Here is a 19,804-nt window from a genome sequence, read left to right on the forward strand (position 1 = left end):
ATGAAGCCAAAGAAGTGTGGGAAGGGTACATAAACAATTGTCTCTGGGGCACCAGGAAGTGTAGGAGTAGGGGAAAAGGCTGGAGGCAGATCTGGCTGTAATTGTTAACATTTTATTTTGTTAGAATAAGAGAAAAATCTGAAGGAAATATGGAACAAATATTGTCTATTAAACTTGGGTCATTTGTATTTGTTAAAACATGGATGCCTAGGTATTTTACATACTTTTACTTATGGTTGAACTATTTGTTGAAAATTAAAATGTTGAATTATAGAGCAAATTTGTACAATTGTATAAGAAAGTCATGGTCCAAACAAAAGATAAAAGAAGACATGCCCTGCTTGTTATAGTGATGCAGTGTAAAAGAAGGAAGATCTGTTTGACTTCAGCTAGCATGAGGTTATGCCAGTTGGACCGTTGGAAAAGGAGATAGAATCCCAACACACTTTAGCTGCCTGCAACATGTATGTAGCCATAATAATAATGCCGTTGACTAGTTTTCAAGCCTTAGAATCAACCTATACAAAAGCATAGAAGACTTCATTAAGGTTGGGCGTTGGAACAGGGGAAAGGGTAGGTAGAAGGAGGATGGGGTGCCGAGGCCGTTTTGCAGACTGAGGGTGCAAAAATGTTGAGCTATAAGATAGTCATCAGTCATGCATTCATATGTTCATCCAGCAGACAATTTCTGCTTTGGGTGATTGGCAACACTCCAGTGGACAAAACTGACACACTCTCTGCTCTTATTAGACTTTACATTCTAGTTCCAGAGGCAGATAGTACCAAACGAAGTCTCAAAAACAATTAAAAATTATTTAACGGTCAAAAATTGCAAGAGGGAAGAGAAGGGAGATTTAGTGGAAGTCTGAAGGCTTAGTCTTCATCCGTGACAGGAGGAAATCAATTCACAGTGTAAAACCAGCACTGTCCAATGGTGGGAGTTTCTAGATCTGCGGAAATGATGTTAGAAATATCCTCCGACTGGGCCTCTCTTGTTCAGTATAGCAGCCATTCACTATGTGTAACTGTTGAGAACTTGAAATGTGGCTGGTATGACTGAAGAACTGAAATTCTATTTAACTGTAATTAACTTAAATTTAAATGGCAGCATGTGGCTTGTAGCTTCTCTGTTGGATAGTGCAGATTTGAAATGAAGGAATCAAGAGGGAGCAGCATAAGCATATTTTTAAGAATTAAACCTAAAAACTGTTAAACGTGGTTGTTTGCAGTAATGGGAAGCACGAAAAGAGAACATTGCCTATAGGTTATCTTGCACTCTTTGATTTTCTATTACATACATACATTTGGTTGATTACGACTTAAACTTTTGGGTATCAATTGCAGCAAATAACTGGGCAAGAATCAGAGTTCACACTTCAAACAATTCTTGTTAGCGTGGGGGTCTTCATAAAGCGTTGTATTATTTGGTTAAGGTAGCTAATAAGGTAAATAGTGGTCAGTGAGGTTAACAGTTCCTGGCTTCAGAGGTACTAAATGCTACAAATTCTGAAATACAGCCTTAGAATCATAGCACGGTGAGAATTGGTACATACAGAAAACCACAGGTGTGTAAATGTCCCTCATGCCTCACTGAAACCAAGCTGAGATATTTATTATTAAACGATCCCCCAAGCCCAACTGGGATTTACTGTGCTCAAACTGATTTTGCATTCGAAGACAATAATATCATATATATATATATATATATATATATTTATATATATATATATATATTATACAAATGAAAATATTTGTAATTACACTTCAACCTAATGAACGCTAAGGCGTGGGTAGTTTCTGCCATGTACTACTGATGGGTCATGTAGCTAACTTACTGAGGTTTCTCATTTCTATTTGGGGTTGGGGGACAATCCAGGGAACATGGCAGCTGTAGAGCAAAACCATATTAAAGTAAGAGTGGGCCGCATTTTCTACATATGGTATAGATGGGATTGGCTTCAACTTGTTTATAACCTGTTGCTGGTTTTAACAACTTGTTTCAGAGATTCATAAAAGGAAGGAAGAAAAGGTTAGGATAGAGAGATGAGCAAGTTTTTCTCAGGAGGCAGTTGGAGTGAAACATTTAAAGTCTGTTAGCAGAACATCACCTGTGGAAAGCTGTGTCACTGTTCAGGGATGGGTTCGAGGGGACTCTGAGGAGCTTTAATAAACCCCATCCTTAGTGAAAAGGAAGAATTCTTTTTACTGCAGTTCAAAAAAGAAAAAAAAAATCACCCTAGTGTAGATGGTAGCAAGTGCCAAAGATCTACCATTAACAAACTGAACCACTTTCTCTAATATCTGAGACATAAATGAACATATCCTGGGTTTGCTGCCCATTATGCCAATACCAGCAAGAGCCGTCTCCAGATTAGTGTGACCTGGTGGTTGTTGGTTCATAAGGGAGCAGGACTGCCAACAGCCCAACGTGCCTGCTGCGCTTGGCTACCTGTATTTCTGTGCTGTCTGCAGAAAGAAGAATCTATTTATTGAATACAAGACATTCCCAATAGCAAAAGGCTAATACCCAAAAAGTACAGCTTGTATTTTTAGAAATACAACAATAATACACCCCGATCCGAGCTCATCACATAGAAACAAAGGGATGTCTTGGGGGTGGGGGGAGCCAACTCTGTTTATCCAGGTTTTCGAATGACTGTTCTTTTAAAAATGTGCATGGAATGCATCCAAAACAAATAATGTTTTGTTAGATGAGAAGACCAAAAGGGAAATCCTAGAGAAAGGAGGATGGATGATCTTTCTTTAATGTCAAAACTGACATAAACACATCCCCTTCCCCCTTTTGCTCAAGATAATTTTCTCAACAAGACCCAGATTGCTTCAGTCTTGCCTATCACCCTTTGAAGCACTTTCCTTATTATTAGGAGTGGGGGCAGGGTTTCCTTTGAGGATTTTTGCAGCAGTGAAGAGTTCCTCCTTTAAATACTTTCACATGATGAGGGAATTCCGCTTTCAAAGTGCTGTCATCTCTGTGGCCTCTCCGCCATGAGACAATTTATTCTTGGGTGAAGATCCTTCTTAGTTTAATTGTCAATAAGGACTTGCTTTTCTGAGGGATTCTCCTTCGGCTTTTTCTGGAAGACCTAGAAAAAGAATTCAACGTTCTCCTGTGTCAAGCTTATTGAAGTTGGCCATGATTCTCTTTTGAAATGTGTTTTATCACACAGGGTTACTTATGGTCTTCAACACGGTTGCCCTTGTCAGTCTCCACTAATTAAGATTTGGATGAGGTATCAAATATTCCATCTTGAAAACTGCATTTCTTCTGTGCAGAGAGACATTGTGAACTTTGGGGAGTTTTAAGGAGAATTTTTTTTGTTTGTTTGGTTGGTTTTTTAGTGTCTCTTCTGATATTTAACCAATGCCATGGGAAACAACCAGTAAATTATTCAAGTGTCAACAGTTTTCTCAGAAACATAGAAATCTTTTAAGAGCCCTGACTCCATGTCACTACACCTCATCTTTGTCTACTCTTGAATATAGTCTTCTAGAAAATTCTATAAATATTTAATTCATGGAGACAAAATGTATAGCTGTATAGTTTAATAGCTCATTTGAAAGCAGTTCCCTTCCCTTGCCCCAAAAAAATTTTAATAGGAAAGAATTAGAATTAATTAGGAAATTCTAAAAGAATTAGTAATTCTAATTTGGAATTCTAAAAGAATTAGAATTTGTTAGGAAAGAATTAGAATGAAGAAATCCCAAATAGAATGGACAGTTTTCTCAATATTATTACCTAAGGTAAGCTTCTAAGTATTTGTGGTTATTTTAGATAAATGAATAAAAAATTATCCATGCCCCAGAAGTAGATTATATCATTTATATGATTGCTCTTGGACTGTCTCTTTGAAAAGTTTGGTTGTTAGAGTGAGGGAATCAGTATTGGTGAGTTTACATGAATTAGCTACTTCCACCTGGAAGCTCCTAAATGCAATGATGTAACTACCAACCAATCCAGACATGGCACTAAACATATTTCTTAAAACCTACAGTCTCCTTCCGGTTACAGTATTGAAATGAATGATGTCTTGACCTCGTACTAAGGAAGAAAGTGGAATGTGAAAAAATTCAACCAGATTAAAGTCAGAATACACAGATTCCAGCTTTGGCTCTGCCACGTACTGCCTGTGTAATGCTGGCAAGTACCATACCCTTGTGCTCCCTCTCCCTCTCCTCTCCCTCTCCTCCTCACTAAAAATCCTGTTAAGTTAGTGACCTAGATGATCTTTATGGATTTACCATCCTAAGTAAATAATAACCCAACTCCACCTATAAAGAGAAGCTTAATTACGGTGTTTGAGCCAAGCTGGATACTCTAGTGAAAACAGAACATTGCTAATTTCTTAATCTAGTCTATAAAAAGGAAGTATGATTGTATTTTCTGTCTCCTGTGGGACCCTGAGTCATAAATGTCCACCCCGTCTTCTTGTTTATGCATACTCTGCCTTCAAAGTGCTCACCACCTAATCAGAGAGGAAAGCCTGAAAACAAATAAGTCGAAAATCCAGTATGATAAGTAGAACAAGATAAGTGTATATAACATGGAGAAGGAGTATGGGAGGGAACAATCTATCTATATATTTTATATACATTTCTCCATACCTATTTTTAATTCTATAAATAGGAAAATGTGTGTGTGTTGGAGGGTGGCTTTATGGTAAATTAAAAAAAATATATTCCTAACTCTTCACCTGTTTATTACTGAATCAAATATGTCCTTCCAAAATATTGGTTGCCATAATTAGCAATCAAATGAGTCAAAACATGGGATGTTAAAAAATATAGAGTGTTCTCTTTCTTTTCATAACTAAATTATTTTTCAGTGTCTTCAGACATCACCTTTAAACCTCTCTTTTCTAGCCACTGGCACTTTTGCCGTTGAACAAAGAAGAATACCTAAATGTGCCAAGTAGTCATTATAAACCAAAAACTCTAGCCTAGAATACATTTAGATTCTCTTTAAAATTTAGAGAATAGGGAGAGACAAGTTTTCTTAAAAGTGCTGGTGTGTCTTCATGTGATTGTTTTTTGAGGAATATTATATCTAGGAAGTTAAGGTTTTCCTGGTGATTTGCAGCAATCTTGAACTCAAATCAGGGAATTGGAAAGTGTTTCAACTCTGGGTGTTAAATCCAGCACCAACTGTGAAAACTATACTCTTGCATAGTGGGAGATGGGGAGCTTGGGAGAGTTTCTTATAAAAACGTGGCCTGAGCTAATATGTTTTGTTTGAAACTGGAAATCATATTGTTGAGGCCTGCATTCTGTTTTCTTTCAGTTGGTGTATTAACACAAAGCACCATGTTTTTAAAGGGCTTCCTCCTTTCTACAGGAATAAATTTGGCTTCTGAAAGAGGAAAAAAAAATTGTACCAGCAGGTCGGCAACATCACACCTCTTCTGTCATTTTGGGCTTCAGCTCAGGAGCTCACGACCAAATTTCTGGAAATATGTAAAGACATGCCTAGAAGTACTGAACATAAAACCTGGCTTCTTAAAACTATGTACATTCATAAACATTTGTACAATCTTATGGTCCTTATCATTGAGTTTCTTAAAGCTGTGTGTGCATATTTAAAAAATCGTTCGAATAAATGAAAATTGGAACAAGACGCTGTTTGAGAGAAGGTGCTCCCTAGAGATGCCTGATGAACAGTGCTCTATGGTTTTCTTCTAGGAAGTGAGCAAGCCTCTTGCCCATAAAATAGATAGAAGCTGCTTTCCAGATTGCCCTGCCCCAAGAAATTAGATTATGATGGAAACTATGGAATACTCATTTTTTTAATATTTTAACCACACAAACTAAGTGCTGAAAAACCATTCTTCCTAAAGAAGCATGGAAAGTTGAAAAGTGAACATCCAGAACAACTATAATAAATAAATCCTTAAAAAAAAAAAAAGGCAGAAAAAAACAACTTTAAAAACGGGAGGGGCACCTGAGTAGCTCAGTCGGTTGAGTGTCGATTCTTGGTGTTGGCTCAGGTCATGATCTCGGGGTCCTGGGATCGATCCCTGTGTCAGTGTCCGTGCTCAGCAAGGAGTCTGTGTGAGGATTTCTCTTTCCCTGTCTGTCCCTCTCTCCAACTGTGCATGCCTGCGTGCTCTCTCTCTCAAATAAATAATCAAATCTTAAAAAAAAAAAAAAAAAAGAGAGAGAGAGAGAGAGAACAAAATGTCACACCGCTAAGACTCCTAGTGAGTGCCCAGTGACTCTGAAGAAGAGAGGCAAGACCAAGTGGCGAGAGAGCTTTATAAATCCAGGGATGCTCTGGAAAACTACTGGGTGGTCTAAGAATGCTTCTGGAAACATAAACACCCAATGCAACTGTGATCTGAAGTGAGGAGGAAGTTATTCTTAAAAGGGAGTTGCACTCTTGGGAAATATATTATCCTTCAGCTTTGTACCTTTTCCTTTCAGGCTGGAGAAGTTAAGCACGAGTCATATACTAGAGATTTTCATTCTTTGCGTAGTAGTTCTTTAACATGACATTCTAACCCAAGGCTGTCTGTCTCTCCTGTCTGTTTTGTTCTGATGCTGCTCTGCTCCAGGTTGGCCTTCATTCCACGATGTGATCAGTTCTGATGCGATCACATTCACGGACGACTTTTCCTACGGGATGCACCGGGTCGAAACGAGCTGCTCTCAGGTCAGTTAACCCCACCTGAAAACCCACTGGGATGCCCCCTTTGCATTACAAACACTTTCTGGACTCCTGGTTGTGCTAAATATAGCAACTAAGGCCAAGTGACTGATCATAAAAGGGATGGAGGAGCACAATGAAGTCTCTGTATCTGAAGACGATATCTCAGTATTCAGATGTTCAGTAAGTCCAACTGAATGCCAGTCATTGGCTTCAAAACTATTTAAAAAAAAGAGAGAGAGCGAATGGTCAGGAAAATCATCTACAGTTGACTCAGTACAGTGGAGAATGGGCTATTCTTAGGGCATGTGAAGATTTCACTCTGTGGCTGTGTATAATCTGATGTTTTAGAGAATACCCCTCTTCCTGCAGCTCTGTGCATGTGTTGTTCACCTGTAATGATCCCAACATGGTTAGTCAAGTCCTCAGGGGTGGCTTTCCCCATGTGGGTGTGAAGGAAGGGGAAGAGGAGGTTCAAATTAGGCTCTAGGAGCTTGGAGTGTGAATATGCGGTAACGTAATGCCTTCTCTCCTAGTATATGGACCTGTTTCGTTTCCACGGATGTTCCAATAGTTCCTGTCACTCTGCTCTACCTGAATCAGGTCTGGCTCTAGGGAGAAAATGAGCATGTGTCGAGGAGGCAAAGATGGTTAATCTGTCATGCTAATGTCAAGGCTTGAACTGTTGGGTATTTTGTATTTAAACTCAAAGACATAGCCAGAACCTTCTGTACACAGAATAAGAGCAACCGCACACTCCAGTCTAGAATAGGTAGTCCTGTTCTGATCTGCTTTGCAAAAGTGAAATGTCAAGTCTGAGTATTGGGCACTGAAATTCATTGATACTATGGAGTAGTTTGTCAGGGGATGTCTGTTGTACATATCAGAGGTAAAGGGTGCACATCAGGCAGCTGAAATAGCAAAGTGATTGCCACGTGGGCCTCCCTCAACATTCTTGTACGTGCCCTTTAACCCCCTTCATCAGGCACAAGAGTTGTAGGGAGTAGGTGGCATATTTACTACCAAGCAGGGAGGGAGATTGGTTAGAGCCCAACCATCTGATGAATTTGTGTTTTCTTTCCCTTTCCTAACTTACCTTCCTCTCTTCCCCCTTCCCACCCCACTTCCTTCCTTCCTTCCTTCCTTTCCTCTTTCTTTCACTAAAGGTGAGTTTACTGTCTTCTAAGCATGAGTACCACTCTCTCCCTTGAAACGCAGACTTCATATTTTAGCTAGGTCATACTTTCGGTCCACTCTTGTCTCTCAGATATGAGTCTCTGAGCGAGACATTGGAAATTTCCAATCCTGGGTCTCCCCCTCAGAGATTCTCACTTAGTTGGCCTGTGTAAGGCCTGAACACCAGCAGTTTTTCAAAGCTGCTCTGGTTAATGCTCACAATAAACTTGTGGGCTATATACTGTCATTCTTTTTTATTTTTTAGTTGAGAAAACGGAGACACAAAGAGGACAATTACATTTGTATAAAGCTACATCGATTCAAGCAGCAGAGCTGAGACTCGAACTTGGGCATTGAGCTCCAGAGCTCTAGGGTGCTTAGATGGACAGACAAGCCATAAAGAGTCACATTAAACCAAAAAAGTCCTATGACTTAGTTTAATTCAATTCATATTTGAATTTAATTGCTTTTAATTGATATTCTTATAACTGCCACAAAAACGAATTATGATTATCTCCCCAGGAATCTAAAATATTCAACAAAAAAGTAACCCAGTAGGATGGTACATAGCAATGTATAACTTAGGCACATAGTACTTAATAAACCTCTTTTAAGACTAACAGTTGTGTTTTGTTTTAAGCTGCCTTAAAGGCTGTTAATGACTGCTACTCTCCATTTTCTTCAGAACCCACTTTCAAACACTGAGTCCCATGAGAACCAAATAAACAAGGCACAGAAAAAGTGGGGTATAAGATAATAACTTTCGTTAATGCCCTATTCTCTGACGTCTCTGTGACTATTTCTTAAAAGTCACAGAACAAACTTGGTCCCTTGTGCCGGCCACAGAGATAATACTAGCAGTGGTCAAGAAAAGACCATTATGAAGATGAAGTTGTTCTACAGTGGCCAAAGAGAGACGAAACCTACAAGCTGCCCAAATCAGGCAACATTAATAAAAGATATTAAGCTAAACAAGGAACAGCTCTCAGCCCTTTGGTCAAAGGGCTAGGTGACTGTTAAACTTTATGTCCTTTGGGGGAAGAACCAACACTGACCCCTCCCTTCTGGCTTCTTTCCCCACCACCTTCATTTCTCACATTTGGAAAGTGTGTGGCTCCCTCTTAAATAAAAGTCTTAAATTTGAAGAGAAGAGGGAGGGAAATTTATTCTATTAAGGCATGTGTAAGAATACATCCTCTGTGAAGTAAGTTTCATGGAGAAAATAGTTAGATGCCAACATTAAAGAAAGATGTGTTTCCTGGATTCTTTTCCCTGTGGGCAGAGCGGGGGATGTCTGCCTCACGAGAGTGGTAATAACTCACTGACGTGTGCTGGGTGTTCCTTCCTTCCTTCCTTTATTGCATGTTTCATCCACACATTTATTTTCCTTTTGTTCTACATTTTTCTTGAGTTTTTTTTTTTCTTTTCTATTTTCACACTCATCCTTTTTATCTCAACTGGAAAAAAATAACTGACTCAATGGTTTCCATACAGAGTAAACACTTGTATTTTGTTTCCTAGTTTCTCATTCTTAATGCTACTTTTCATGATCAGTTTGTCTTTTATTTTAACCTTACATTCTTTCAGTTTATGTAGTCTCCCTCTGATTCATAGCTTTTCCCTTCATTTTGGGGGGAAGTGGTATAGGAAACTTGACTCTGATCCGCTTCTCATCTTTCTAAATTTTTTTTTTTCCATTTTGAATTCAGATGGTTGTCTCTGGACTGAATTGCAACAATGTGGTTTGTCTGATGAAGAATCTGTTAGATGCTGTAGATATCTCATAGACATTGTCAGTTGGACACCTTATGTGCAGTACTTCTTTCCTTGTGGTAACGATGCCGCATCTGCACATGAAGACCCTCTTACTGCCATCTTCTACAAATGAGCTGAGCTTCCGTGGACAAAACCAGTAGGCTCAACCTACATGGCTGGTCTTTTTTTTTTTTTTTTTTCTGTTGGTCCTGAATTTTTACTCTGATATTTAGGATTCTTCTTTTTCTTTCCTTTCCTTTCCTGCCCTTTCCTTTCTTTTCCTTTCTTTTTTCCCTTTTCTTTCTTTCTTCTTTTCTTTTTTAATTGTGATACAGATCATATTATGTGGTTAATTAGACCTCATATTTGGGTGAGAATTAAAATTTATTGGGAGCTATAACTTACCACCTCTTTATACTAACCTATAGTTTTTCCATGTGTCCCGTGACTTCTTTAGGTCATAATACTTTAGTAAGATTTTGTTGAGAAAGTTAAGATTGTTAAGATTGATTCACTATTGTCAACACTTTTCAGAGAAAGAGTGCGGTCAGCTCCTTCTAAAAGAATTGCTGGGTGAGAATCCCCGCACGTGGCCTGATCTTTAAGTTAACAGCACAGAGTACCAGCAAGGGTGGTGGAGATTCTTCCACGCCTTCTGTTAGGACTCCTACTTGTGGAGGGAATAGGCTGCCCTGTTACGTTCTGATTTTTGTTGCAACCATATTTGTTTGCTTTTCCTGTTCTATGCGCTGAATTGTGGAATTATATTCTAGTTATCTCTTCAAAAGAGGGTCTTTATCTTAAATCTGTCCACTTGAGTATCTTCTCCCCAGCTGTGGCAATTTCCTAAGTTTGCAGTTACAAAGATTTTTTTTTTTTAAGTTTTATCGACGCTTTTCATCTAGTGATAAAATAATGTTGCGTCTATCTCAGTTTCACAAACTACTCTGAATAGTTGTTTGACAGCTTCTTCCTAATTCTCCAAGCCCAGCCTGTTAAACAGTGCTTTGTCAGGAGTTTAAATTCAGTGCAAAGAGGTAAGAGTTGCATGGTTTAAGCTGTAGTTCAGAGAACTAAGTCCCTCCTGGTAAAACTTGGGGAATTCTTCCTTCTTTAGATCAAAATTCTACATCTGCAGCAAATGGGAGATCAATAAATTACTTAACTTTTGGAAATCATCTTTAAGGAAACTATCAGATAGTTGCTGAGTTTATGCGAGTTGGAGTCTACTTTTGCCTGTTGCTGTTACTCGCTGGAATCTACAGTAGAGTCCCTTAAGTTTGTTTTAGATCATTATTAATTTGTTCTATGGCAGCCAAATCAACAGAAAGGTAAATATCCACCCATACACGGCATTTTTCAAAAGTTAAGCAGATTTTGGTAAAACCCCAAACCTTATTAATCTTTTGCAGATGACAACTGATATATTGCTGATGATTAAAGATACCCATGTGTTACAATAGGGGTTCAGACTCACAGCCCATCTCTCTTTTTCTTGATCTTTCAGTAAAATCATAATGCTAAACTGGTGACTTCACAATCATTTCCTTGGCAAAAGATTAATATCACAAGCACAGAGGAAAAGAGCCCTACTTGCACACAAGTGTCTTCAATAACGGTGGGAGAAAACAGGATACTACTGGCAAAGTAAATTGCTTTTCTTCTTAAACTCATTTCTCCTTCTCATCCTGCCCCATGTGCCCAAGTGTAAAAGCCCTCGCTTTGAAACTGCTTCATCTTGTAGATCAAACACTTAAGAGAAAATGACAATAATAAAGCCCCCAAACATCCTAGACATAGCTGGGAGAAAACCGTCTAGGACAGTTGGAAATACATCAGTGCAGAAATATGTAACTGTGTTGAATGCACTATTTGTGTTTCTTATGCACACAATTGAGAACTGCAGTCAGATTTTAAGGAATTATGTTAAATTTGATGTTCAGTCACTTTTTAGGAACCCGGGGGTGTGGGGCTCTTTTCTCGTAGTTCTCTGCAGGTTCCCCAGTTGCCAGATTTTCTGAGTGGGAGGCTTCAATGATAAAGGATTCCTCTAGGAACTCTAAAATGTCCCTTTGAACAATCATCTCATGCTTTTTTCGGAATGAGAGCTAGAATATCCAGTTGTCGCTTGTAGCTTCCTATACAACAAGTGCGTAACCATTTTCAAACAACTTTCAAAAGGCACACCAAAGATTTTACCCTGAAATAAATCATTAACAGCAGGTCTCCGAGATTTCTTCATGGGGCAGCCAGTTTGTTTCAGTTACAACCAGGTGTGCTGAGAGCCCAACACATTGCTAGTTGGCCGGGGCCAGGGAGGCAGAGCTCGCAGGCAGCTAAAGAAACAATGCATCACTGACAACTTCCATTCATCATCCCAGCCTTCGGCCAGGGGTAGAGGCTGGAAAGAATGGGCTCCATGTGCGCTCCCCTCGGGGAGGAACCTTCAGAGCCTGGGCACTTTTCAAAGAAACTGGATAATAGTCGTTTATGGGAGACTGAGTGTACCTGGGGAGGGGTGCGGGCAGGGAAGCAGAAATGGCGCTGCGTGGTTAGGCTTCCTGTGGACAAACCGCTTTGCAGCTCTGCGGGCGTCGGGGTGAGCATGTGTGTGGTGGTGCAGACCGAAACGCACACCTGGCTATATTTTGCAATGTTGCTCCTCCCTCAGTTATCGGAGCCTGGGGTGAATCTTCCAGAACACTGTGGCAAGCACAATGAAGCTATCATTATCATTTGTAGGGGCTCTCTCCTTTTCTGAGGACTTCCCTACTTCATCCGCATCCCATAAGGTGTTCTGCCAACGATTTCTGTTGCGTCTTTCTAACTGTGTGTCCTCTTCCTCGTCCCGCTTCCTTTTTCCTTTCAGATTAGGGACATCTAGAATCTGTGTTTTTCTTTCCATGTAAGCAAAACGCCAGTACCGGATTTTACAGATGAAACTGCAGCCCAATAAGCAACTCGGTTCAACAGTTTACATTAACTCTAAGTTGGATTTGTTCAAGATGATCTGGGAAATGAAGACCATATCAGTACTCCTAAGTAGCTTCAAATGTATCCTTATTGCATTTTATTTTTGGAGTCAGGTGAACACAGAACTGTTTTCTAGATATGCCCAGGAGATGATTAAGAAAGATAATGTCACTTATTTTGTCCAGATAGCTGTATTCTCTCATTAAAACACAAAACCAGAAAACCCATCTGAGACTTTTATGTGCAAAGTCCACCACTCAGATGCCAAGTGAGCAAAGTGCCAGAGCTGCACGTGAGATCGATAATTGTGCACACACACTGGTCACCGAGAGCTCGGGTTCCTGTTGGCCTGCACCCTGACTGTTTTGGCAGCAAGAAATAGGTGTTTTCCTGTGTCCATTGAGTAAGCATGTGTTTTTTTATTGGTGCATCTTAGCTGCTGATGCCTGAAATTTGGCCTCAATTGTTTATAGAAAGGAAAAGCAATCTGAGCTGTCAGCCTTGATATTACCTAAACCTGCATAGAATGTGATAAAATAGAGCAAGATTTGTTTTTTAGGCCTGTTTCATATTTTCTAGGCAATAGATCAAATCAGTTCAGGGTTCATTTTTAGTTCTTTAATAAGCTGACACAGTATGTTGGCAGTAAAATAAGAATGCACTTTTAACATGGAAGTGCCATATAGTCAGAGTTGCTATTTGTGCTGTTTATTAATAACACGAGAACCCCTGGGAACTGAGTGTAGCACTTAGGATAGAGAAACTGAGATTCTAGTTCTTTTCATTGTAATAAGCATGATCATCTCCATTTGGTTCATTAGCCCAGTTCCCATGTCAGTTCCTACTCTCTTCCCCCATAATTTCTAAGGGGACACCAAGCAAGCACAGTGAGAAGAATTAATAAACCATCTATAGGCATTTTCTCTCATGTTCTTCCCTAAATCTTGACTCTCCTGTCTGTTTGAAATGCTCCTCTGATAGCCACTCCTTCACTTCCTTTGGCTTCTTATTTCAGAGTCACCCCAGGAGAAGAGCCCTCATCATCATACCTGCAGTATCAGCCCGAACCCTGACACTTCATATCTCTTCCTCCTTTTTCCCCTCTCCCATCTACCATACTGGACAGTCAGTTGATCTCTTTGCATGTTATCTGCCTCTCCCCCTAGAACGTAAGCTCCATGAGTCCAGGATTGTTGCCTGCATCTCTAGAGCCCGAGACAGAGCCTGGTGTGTAGCAGGTGCTCCTTAGATACCTGGTAAATGAATGAATGGAAGTCCCTTGCTCCAGGCTTTGGTTTCTCTGGGACCTGACAAATGATGTGGATTCGCAGCCTGTTTGAATATGATGCAGTAATGTCTCCATCTCTCTCACTCCTGTCCCTGCTCAGAACGGGGGCAAGATAGCTAAGTATGACATACCCTGGTGTCTCCTGGAGTCGTACCCAGCCTCGGAGGGCTCGGGGTGGGGCTCTATGCCCTGAGCCAGCCTTCCTGGAGAAACGATCTCTGGGCTGCATTTCTCTTGAACACCGTCATAGCCAACCATCCCTCCTTCTGCTTCTGCCCAGATTCGGGGCCTCTTCTCCTTCCCAAGTGTTTTGGATCTGGACGAGTGTGGATTTAAGCTTATCCCTTCCCTCATGCAATGCAGTTCACTTGGGTAGAGAAGCCAGCCACGCTCCACCTACTGGAGGCCAGAATAAAAAGACGCTGTGGGCTAGCGACACTTCTTGTCCCACCTGCAGTCCTGGTGACCGTGGCACACATCTGTTGAGCCTTGCCATCGCTTTGCCGGGCTCCGAGAACATCCAGGGCTGATGTTAAGTTTTACTGCCCATGAACGCAAACAGCACCTCCGTCATGGCCAGTTAAACAGTATCTTTTACGGTGGACTTGTGCATATCTGAAACCCACCCATCCACAGCCAAAAAGTCATGCCAGGGGCGAGAGATTTTCTTCTGCCATGTTTCTTACAAGGGGAGATCAGGGGTCAACTCAATTCATAAAATTACCGCGGTCATTTTTCAGCTGGCTGAGAGACTTCATAGATCAAAAAATACAGTGGCTTCTAAATGATTTCTGATATGCACAGTTCTAGCTTTTTTTTTGTATTCTCAGCATGTGGTGTGGAGCCTGCCAGAAACCATCTCTGCAGCTATTGACAGGCGGACGAGAAATCACCCATGATGGTTTCCATCGTTTCCCTATAGGCTGGTCATCCATTTCGGCGGCTGACCGTGAGCCCGTCTCAAAGCTGGCTTTGTACGCGCCGCCCTTATGTTTTCGCTCTTCTCTTTCAGTGCGGCGCTCACCTCGGGCACATTTTCGACGACGGACCTCGTCCCACCGGCAAGAGATATTGCATAAACTCGGCTTCCCTGTCGTTCACACCGGCCGAGGGCAGCAGCAGCGCCGAGGGCAACAGTGGAGCGACCCCCCCACTCCCCGTGGGGGACAGAGCCGAGCTGTAGGGTCCCGGAGAGCCAGGCAAACAAGTGTACTTAACGCGCAGCTTGTGAAAAACAGCAAATACTCCGAATTGTCTATCTTAGATCTATTTTTTCAAGAAATAGAAGGGCAGTTTTGTGCTATCGATATTTTTCTTCTTTGGCTTAGACAGAGGCCCCAGCCGTCCATGTATTTTGCTATTGACTAGATCGGGAACCCTTTATCCCTTCAGCGAGTGGAGAGGGCGTGGTGGATCACTTTCCCAGGCCCCCTGAGTACCCGTTGGCATTGTTTTCTTTGAGCACACAGCTGCTTTTGCGATTTCTCCCCCCTGGCTTAGGAGACGGAGGGTGCTCAGGGTTCCCACCAGAGATCCCCTCCGCGGCGGTGAGAGCGGAGCCCCCAGCTCGGGGCGCAGGCCTGCAAGACTCGTGGCCCGTCAGCCTTTGGGCAGGCCTACCTGAGACAGGGCGGACAGATGCCTGCGGAGACTGCTCAGCTCTGGAAAGTTTGAGCTAAGGTCGTTTATTCTCACTAAAAGGGTGTGAAGGTCTAAAGTCTTTCCTTATGTTAAATTGTTGCCAGATCTGAGGGTGGGGGGCGGGGGGCAGAGAGTTACAGTGAGTGTTGTGGTGGAGAAGTAAACATTACCTCACGGTGAGGCCTTTATTTTATTTTATTTTCCATTGAAAACATTGGAATGTAAGAACAACGGTAAAGTGCGGAGCCCCGTTTTGGCCCCAAGGCCACGCAGAGAGCACCTAACATGGCCTTTTTGAAGTCCGTCCCTCCACACCTAGCACCAGCTGCAGCTGGGAGGGCATTTTGGTAAATCCCACTGTGTAAAATAAAATACTGGGACAACACACCTCATCAAGGCAACAGAAGTAAGAGAGAGCAGAGAGGACCAAAGAGAAGGCCTGGGTATTGAAATACCCAGGGCTGAGCGGAGAAGCCAACAATAGACTCCAAGTAACAGAGCCCAAAGCTGGGGATCTTGTGCACAGTAGCTTGGGTGACTTCTGGAAGGATGGTGGTGGGGGGGGGGGTGTTTAAAATGGAAAGAACCAGGAGCTCAAGTCCCACCCTGCTGTGTGACAAGGGGATAAGCCATTTAGCCTCTCCATGTCTACTCTTTGTTTAAAAACCAGGACTTAACATTATTTGTAAAATAATTGACACTCTCAGGGCAAATTTACTGTATTGCTATACCATTAAGATCGGTGTCGTAAAATTAAACTGATCTGGTTTCTAACTGCCTCAAAGGCTGAAGCCCAAGCATTTGAAATGGAAAGAAGCAGAGAGAGGTTAGCCAAGCTGATTGGTATGGAAACAGTCGGGCCAAGAGCCAGAAGTTTTTCTTTGTAGCAATATGGCTGGTTTTACTCTGAGAAGCTCTGCTCTGTTGCTGTGTAACGCTTACCAGAATGGATGTCGTTGTGCGTGATAAGATTTCCACAGGCACGAACAGTGATGATTTAAGATGATATTGCCATAGCCAGGTTTGAGGGTATAGTTTATGATGGATAGATACTGTGTTTGTAGCCACAAACGCTAATCCTGCAATGTAGTTTTTGTTTTTTGTTAAAATATTACTTTTGTAAACCTTTGAAAGCTTATGGAAACTGACATCCTACCTTGTAAGCACCAAGGCAAAAATAAGAAGGAGGGACACTTGACAGTTTTACAATGAGAAACAATGAGAAGTTAAAATGAAAAGTGACAAATCCAAGTGGCAGTGTGGTCATGGCCACATTCTTCCACGTGTCTACACGTGCTCCCTGGCGAGGCCCTGCCTGATACTCTGGTGACTTCCTTGTCACGTATACTCTAGCTTCACCATGACAGATGAGTCATGTTCTTCCTTCTTCAGCCTCCAGCTGTTTTACCTCTGGTCCTGGCGTCCTTCTTGAATTGAGATGTAAGATTGAAGACCGTGGAAGCCACAGCCGCCAGACCATCCTAGCAGCCCGTCCCAACCTCACAGAGGAGCCCCATCATTTCCCAGAGACCCAAGGATCCCATGTGGGATTGGCTAAAGAAGAGAGTCTCCCTGGACTTCCCTGCCACAGTGGACGTCTGTCCCTTGGGCCACATAGCACTTCTCCCATTGCTCCAGCTACATATAGTAGCCTGCCCCAGGTTTCTGTTGGACACGAGCCACCCGGTCGAGGTAGACAAGAAAGATAAATGGGGGGGCTTCTTCCCCCTCCCCAGAGATTCTGGACTCTCATTGTTCTCTCATTTTTATTATCAGGCTTAACATTACCCTCTAAAAACTCCTTTTCTAATCCTTATCTTTGTTCCAAGGAAAGCCGACTTTTCTCCTACCGCGTTTTCCAGCATCAACTTTAGGGAAAATGCAACATCTATTAAAAAAAAAAAAAAAGAAAAACCAAAAAACAAAAAAAATGTGGGGTATATGCATGTGGTTTAATTCCAGATTGCTTTTGAGTTTAAGTGGTATCAACTTTCAGTATATTTCTGTCTTATGTTAAAGAAATATATTACTAAAACGTTGGTGAGCAATAATGTCAGCTGTCGAGCACTAGATTTATTTTTGCAGGATATGGAGCGCAATGAACTGCGTCAATATGGCAAGGTGTATGTGATCTGTGGGAGTTGTGCCATTTAACATAGGAAATGCACAGGACTTTCCCTCTGCACTCAGCCCTTACTGTATACCATTAGGAGATGCAGGTCTCTGCTGGTGGGTAACAAGGACATCCATATAATCATGCAGAATGGATCTGAAGAAAGCAGCAGTATATATTACATTAGAGAACATTTCTATATGTTTAAACTCTTCACTTCTTAGATGCATTTAAATACTTAATGCAAATGACATAGCAATCTAAAATCCTCTCCATGTTAATCGAATTGAAATGCCTTGTTTTAAATGTGGAGTGTTATGAAAGGGATTATCACTTGTTCTGAGGTCAGATATTTTTGTCTTAGATAGCTTTGTACTAATTTTTCTCCAAACAATTCAAAACTTTTGAAAAATATATGAGGTTTTCATTGAAAGAACCCTTTTCCTATGTTTATTGTATACAGAAATTATGCAATAAAATTTCTTTATAAAAATGCTCTCTTCTCTGATTCCTGGTTATTTTTAGCACAGATAGATGGACCCTCCATCTGAGTTTGCTGTAGACTGATCTGTTGGCCTCCTCCCAGCTGATATGTGTGTATTTTGCATAAAGGGCTTTTTATCTGATGTGGCCTTTGCATGGAGGGACTGTAATATCAGGGTCATGTCGGATTCTCCAACGCCCAGGCCCCAGGAAAGGCCTCCAGGGATCTGAAAGATTGGAGGAATGGCATTACTCAGCTTTCCCCTCCGCACAATCCTCAGTAGCTTCTGTATGTTTGGGGGCTTCAAATACGGACTTCAGGGAGCTCCAGTGTGATGATAGCTCTGTGGACAAAAATGTAGGAATGATACCATGCTGAGTCCTTCGGCTTCTGTTAAATAATGTGCTGGGAAACTTCTATGGTTGTCAAGGTTTGGTCTCCAGGGAAATAAGGTAGGCATTCCCTGCCGCTCACGGATGAAATCCCCTTTAAGAGTCATCTGTACGGACGAGTTTCAGCGTGGTATTATTGGTTGTTGAAATCTTTCATTTAAATGTTTTGGTTTGTTCTACTAACTTATTTTTGTGTGTGTGTGGAGGAAAAGTGAGGTGGTGAAGACTTTGCTTTTCAGCCAATTCTTTAAGTCATAATCCTGGGATCTTGGAATCCGCAAGCCAGCAATGTCACGTGGTGTACTAAGAACAGTGCTTCTCAAAGCGTGGTCCCCAGGCGGAAGGGTCTGTAGTGCCTGGGAACTTGCTACCAATGCACATTCTCAGGCCTCCTCCCAGACTCACTGCAATAGGAATTCTGGGATGGAGCCTGAGCTAGTTTTGTTTTAGCAAGCCCTCCGTGGGATTACGGTGCTTGTTCTAGTTTGCGAACCATCGCCTTGGAACTTTTACTGAGAAAAAGTCAATTAGTCTGAATTTTAAAAGCATTTCTTAATGACTCAAAAATGCCTTGTTTTGTCATCGATGGTTGTCTTTTGACAGAGATGGAACAAACAAATGGTTGTCCCCAGGCTTCCTGCCTCTCAGGGGTTCTTATCCTTCCCTGCACATTTATTTGACTTGTTCTGGAGCACTAGCATGTCCTCATCAACCAACACTGCCTTCACTCTGGTTTGCCTTTCGGGGTTGAACCTGGGCTGCTCGGTAGTGCTCGCCTATGCCTCTCTAGAACTGTAGGATATCCATGGCGGTACTCAGCTCAGCAAAGCCAAGAACTAGAGAATAGTCTCAGTGCAGAAATTGACATATGACCTTTCCCATCTCTTCTCTTTCTTTGTACCTGTTCCTTCCATCATTATCAACATGGGTTTGCTTGTTTTTTTTAAACCGTCAAGAGATTTCGGCCATGTATCCGAATTGTTGAATTATTTGGTCAGAAAACTGCTATCATTACCCGGATCTTTTTTTTTTTTTTTCATTACCCGGATTTTAACAAAGAAATGAATTCTAAGAGATGCTGGCATACAAGAAAGGTTGAATTAAAACTTGTCCTTGGGGACAGGTTTGTAAGTATCTGTACTGACTTCTGATTATAGTTTTTTGTGCACTATGGAAGTGACAGAAATGTTACCATTTTGAATGGGGATCTGAAAAAGTACCACATGCCACAGAATATTCTAGCAATCCACTTCCTATCCACTTGCTCCCAGAGGCTGGCCTCATCCTGGACCAACCTGGAGAAAGGCCAGATAATGACCAG

The 19,804-nt window shown here is 41.5% G+C and overlaps 1 protein-coding gene across 2 annotated transcripts in view; it reads left to right on the plus strand.

The window, feature by feature from the left end:
• MSRB3 (methionine sulfoxide reductase B3) overlaps positions 1–18,103 on the plus strand; it is a 169,074-nt gene extending 150,971 nt beyond the window's left edge. For both annotated transcript variants that reach the window (XM_004752487.3, XM_004752488.3), the window contains 2 exons: positions 6,570–6,667; positions 14,866–18,103. In XM_004752487.3, coding sequence (XP_004752544.1) covers positions 6,570–6,667; positions 14,866–15,036 — 269 coding nt within the window. In that variant the 3' untranslated portion in view covers positions 15,037–18,103. The remainder of the gene's footprint in view (positions 1–6,569; positions 6,668–14,865) is intronic.
• The last annotated feature ends 1,701 nt before the right edge of the window (positions 18,104–19,804 follow it).

The sequence above is a fragment of the Mustela putorius genome, unplaced genomic scaffold, assembly GCF_011764305.1.
Source record: "Mustela putorius furo isolate JIRA1106 unplaced genomic scaffold, ASM1176430v1.1 tig00537227_pilon_pilon_pilon, whole genome shotgun sequence".
Lineage (NCBI taxonomy): Eukaryota > Metazoa > Chordata > Mammalia > Carnivora > Mustelidae > Mustela > Mustela putorius.